At 35.0% G+C, this 4922-nt stretch overlaps 1 protein-coding gene across 1 annotated transcript; it reads right to left on the minus strand.

The window, feature by feature from the left end:
- Positions 1–3780: 3780 nt before the first annotated feature.
- On the minus strand, positions 3781–4677 carry LOC106412796 (zinc finger MYM-type protein 1-like). Its single transcript, XM_048766769.1, has one exon. It carries the CDS (start codon positions 4675–4677, stop codon positions 3781–3783), a length of 897 nt encoding a protein of 298 aa, XP_048622726.1.
- Between the last annotated feature and the right edge of the window lie 245 nt (positions 4678–4922).

A 4922-nucleotide genomic window follows, 5' to 3' on the forward strand; every position in this document is an offset into this window, starting at 1 on the left:
ACTCATTTTATTGTTATTTCTACAAGTCTTCATATATTTGTTTTAAAGGTCCGGTAAAAGCAATAAGTGTAAAAAAAAACATATAACAAACATAATAAGGATAATAAAAATTATTATTTAATACACACAACTTACACAATTAAATTAGAGAAAAAATATCCAAAAACAAAAGGTACTCTCAACAACCTTAATATAATTTATGTACTCTCAACAGTACAATAAACAAATTAAAAAGACAAACAAACAATAAGTCTCAATGACACAGCAAACAACACAACAAACTATGTCAATCACCTTACTAACACAGTTTAGTTCTTCATAAGTAGTGAATAATGCATACACAGTCCATCATCACAACTCTAGCCTTATAACAATAAAAAACTTGAAAAACAATGATCAACCCAAAACACAAAATTCACAGCTACAATAACCATAGCAAATATTGAGATGAAACAAAAATTCTTTCACTCAGCGCTTGCGCTGGAACAATCCCCCTAGTTTATATTCAGTTTCACAGTCAATGAGTTTAGTTTCATACCATATAAATATCTATACCATATAAATATCATATTTTCCGAAATGTAGCAGGATTGTTTTTCCTTTGGTTATTTTGGAATTATTCTATGGATTATATAACATGTGTTTGTGAGAAAATAATATAATATTTTTAACATAACGAGCATGTATATTTTACAACTATAAATTTATGTGGTGATTACTCTCTAATTTCTTACAGCTATGTATTCATTTGAGTTTTTTCATTTCATATATGTGATGAAGTAAAAAAGTCTTTACGTTTTATTATACATTTTAATATTGACTAATTAAAATCTTCTCTATTAAAATAGAAGTACATTTGGAAAATAACCTTATAATCAAATGGGATATTACATGTCATGTCCCCGATCCTAGATAGGATCGGGGGACGGGCCATGGTGCGGGGAGACGCACCAGTCAGGTCATTGGACCTTGAGACAAGCGTATCATGGCCCTAAATGAAGGTTAAGGGCATCAGTCAGCTGAGACTTAACCAGGATAGGATGGAAACAAGGTTAAAGGAGTTGTGTGAGTGTTTAGGCAGCTCAACGAGTGTTGGTTTGAGTTCAATCAGCTCGGTTCAGCTGGTATTCAGTTCAATAAGATCTGTTCAGCTCACGGGAGCTGGTGGACTAGCTCACTCAGCTGGGAACTGCTGGAGGTAAGCTCAATCCGGTGAACGGTGCGTTCTGGTTCGGATCAGTGTGGACGAGTCTGGGACGGTTACTGGGCGAGCCGATGGTCCGGGTGCGGGACGGTTCGACCAAATTGGTCTTATGCTTGGGACAGGGAGTGGGCAAGCTTCCAGAGTGTGAGCTAAGGCTCAGGTTTCGTTTGAAAAGGAAGGAAAAAGAAGAATAACCGCCATGGGCAGTTACTTGGTGGCGGTTATGGGAAAAACTGCCCCTTTTGGTACCTTTTTGGTAACTGCTCGTCCAGACAGTTAGGGGGGAGGTTATGACCGAATTCTTCTTCATTTTTCTGGTCTCTGGTCGAAAATATCATTACAGAGAAGATAGAAAACTCAGACAAACTTCCAGAGAGAAAAGAGAGGCAAACCGACGGTTGGACGATCTGATCCGTGGTGGTTCCTGGTTGTTTCTGGTGGAGTTTGTTTGTGAGATCAAGAGGATGGATACTAGGCAGAAAGACAAGGAGAAGGAGATTGAGAAGGAGAAGGAGACGGCCCCTGGAGATCGTAACCCTAAGGTGAGAGGTGTGGCCAAGAGTAACCGGACGAGGCCGCAGATGATGGCCGTGTGAGTCTGGCCGGTTTGGATCGATTGGCCACTCCTTACTCTGACTTCTTCTACTCTGTTTCTTCATATATATTGTACTATGGATTGTTTTATGATATTACAGGGAAGGATCTATCGATCTTAAGGCCTCGGCCTGATCAAATCCCCATGAAAGCCCCTTGTTCTTGTGTGGGCTGATCATGGCCGAGATCACTATGACCTGAGCCGGTTCTTTTGAATCTGATTATGGGAATATTTTTATTCTGAATTGTCATGTTTTATCATGAATTTTATTTGGTATTTGGATCTCTTTTTAAAGGGGTCAGATTTGACATTTTTGATGATTGTTCTTGACTAGATTGGATCCGACCATGCAATGTGAACTGATTCTTGTTTTGTAATCTAACCTTGTGATTGTGTGTTTGTCTGTGTTGGATCCAGGACCAGAAATGGACCGTGGTAAGGGAAAAGCACCATGAGGACCGCGGTCACGGGAAGATGTGTGGTGATTGGGTTGATTCGGAAAATTGTGTAATTATTGTAGCCTATTGTGCAACTTGTGAACTTATGCGATTCTAGTGTGTGATCTATTTATTAGGATAATGAATGATGTATGAACCTTGGTTATTATCTATGAAATATCTATTTGCCCTAGTCGATGTTGGATGGTTTGAGTGTGAATGTTGGAACCTCAAAACTCTGAAAAAGACTTAGAATTATTTAACACTTGAACTTGAATATGTAAATGAAACTGGTTGCATTGTTTGGTGAGGCTGCGGTCTGGTTGGATTGGGGAATCCAGGATCGGGTCTTACATTACAAGTTTCGCCACTGAAAATTAAACTAATATTTTCATTAATGGTATAATTTTCATTAATGGAATAATTATCATTTTACAACCCCTCTTACTACACCTATTATATTTTTATAACCAATATTCACTTGTCTCTATAATATTATTTGAGAAGTCAGTTTCCTATGTGTCACACGCATATTAGTTTTTACGATGATTGATTACATAGGTACCCTTAATGAATTATAATTTACATTTATTAAAACAAATTATTTTTTATTTAGTATTTTCTGTTAATTAGATTTTACTTTAGTTCCTTTTTATATTTTTTTAAATAACATATATAATAAAAATGAAATTTTATTATTTTTTTCCTTTATATTCAGGAGTATCTATTAATTATATTTTAATTTTTAAAATTTTTCCAAACTAAATTTATAACTTATAATAATAATAAGGAAAAATTTATAAAGTTTTAAACGATTTTTAAAAAAAAATATATATATGTATAATATAATTTATATGAAGAAAAGTTCACAAATAATATTCTTATTTAAAAATATTATTAAAATATACGTATACATCTAAGATGAAAAACCGGACTTGTACAATATTGCATAATTAGGTATATACACATTTAGAGTTTTCTTTGTTTTTGACGAAATTTTTATGACCGTTATACCCCTATTACATACATCTCGATGTTATACTACAGTTCGCTTGTAGCCCAAATCTTCGTTTTATATTTTATTTCTGATAATCCAAGTTTACATAAAATTTCTTATGTCAGACAAATTGAATTTTTTTAAAAAAAATATTTCCTCAAATCCAAAATTCATCGATTCTCGAAAAGTCGTTCCAAGTCCTCTTTTATATTCAATTGTCTATCTGTTCGTTGATTTCATTCATAATAACCAGAGTGAATTACTTACTCCATTCTTTCCAAACCATCCAATAGCGCTAAGATTTTAATGTCTCCCAGCGGTGGTGTAGCCCCTCGTCCTCCCTTTCCCTTTAGGATGTTCGCTATAGGCAGTGGCGTACCCATGAATTTTTTTAACATGTGTCGGTATATAAGTAAAAAAAAATATTCAAAAAGATAAAACAAATATTTTATAAAAGCACCGATCTTTCATATCCTGAAATGTTTTCATCACAGTCACATTCATAATTTTCTCAAATACATCTTTCTCGATAAAACAAATTAAGCAATCATTCAGAAACTGATCTCCAATTCGATTCAGAAAATGACCTTAGCCCATTGAACTCACCCTTCATGTTACTTGCACCATCATAACCTTGCCCTCTCACCTTTGTAATGCATAATCCATACTTAGTAAACAAAGAATCAATTGCAGATTTCAAAGATGATGAAGATGTATCACTTACATGAGTAAGACTTATGAATCTCTCTTTGACTATCCCACTCTTTTCCACATACCGAAACACAACTGCCATTTTTTCTTTATAAGAAACATCAGTAGACTCATCCACCAACAATCCAAATACATCATGATCAATTTCATCAATAATGCTTTTGATTAGCTCTTCTGCAAAACAATGGACAATATCTTTCTGAATCTTTGGAGAAGTCATCTGATTGTTTCCAGGAGCATTTCTTAAAACAACCTTACTCATATCTTCATTTTGCTCGGCAGTGTATTTCAAGAGTTCAACAAAGTTACCATTATTATCAGTTTCTTCTTTCTCTTCATGCCCACGAAAAGGTAACCCTTGGCGCAACAAGAATCTTGAAGCATCAATAGAAGCATTTAATCGAACGCGATACTCATTTTTCGCGATATCATCTTGTTTATGCAAAGCATGTTTGATAGACTGGCCTTGATTCATCACGTTTTCACACTTCATTGCTGCATTGTTGTGAAAACTGTTAACATCTCCTACATGCTCTGATATATTTTTAGCTTTATTCCAGCTAGAAAAACCGTCAATGGTCCATGCATCATTTCTTCCACCTTTACCAGCATTGTCTCTGAACAAGTAACAATATAGACAAAAAGTTGCATCTTTCTTCACATTGTATTCTAACCAATTTGGAAACTGATCAAACCAAGCAGGATTAAAGCGTCTTAGCACGCCTCCTTTCATTGATTGTTTGAAAATATGACCACGAGGTTGACAAGGACCTCTCATCAAAGATATTATGATTACCTCATTCTTTTGATTCGCATTATATTCTGATATTCTTTTCCGATCAGCGGGATTGTGGGAACCAAAATTCACACTGTCGATTTCCGTTTAAATTTGGAAAGTTAGGAAAACCCTAATTTCCCAGAGGTCCCGGATATCTGCTAAACCACGCGCCAAGCAATCAGAACACGAAATAAAGACAA

This window comes from Brassica napus, chromosome C8 (assembly GCF_020379485.1).
Source record: "Brassica napus cultivar Da-Ae chromosome C8, Da-Ae, whole genome shotgun sequence".
Classification (NCBI taxonomy): Eukaryota; Viridiplantae; Streptophyta; class Magnoliopsida; order Brassicales; family Brassicaceae; genus Brassica; species Brassica napus.

What these genes read in the sequence shown, in the direction of transcription:
- LOC106412796 (XM_048766769.1), bottom strand. Translation starts at nt 4,677, where the DNA reads ATGAAAGGAGGCGTGCTAAGACGCTTTAATCCTGCTTGGTTTGATCAG.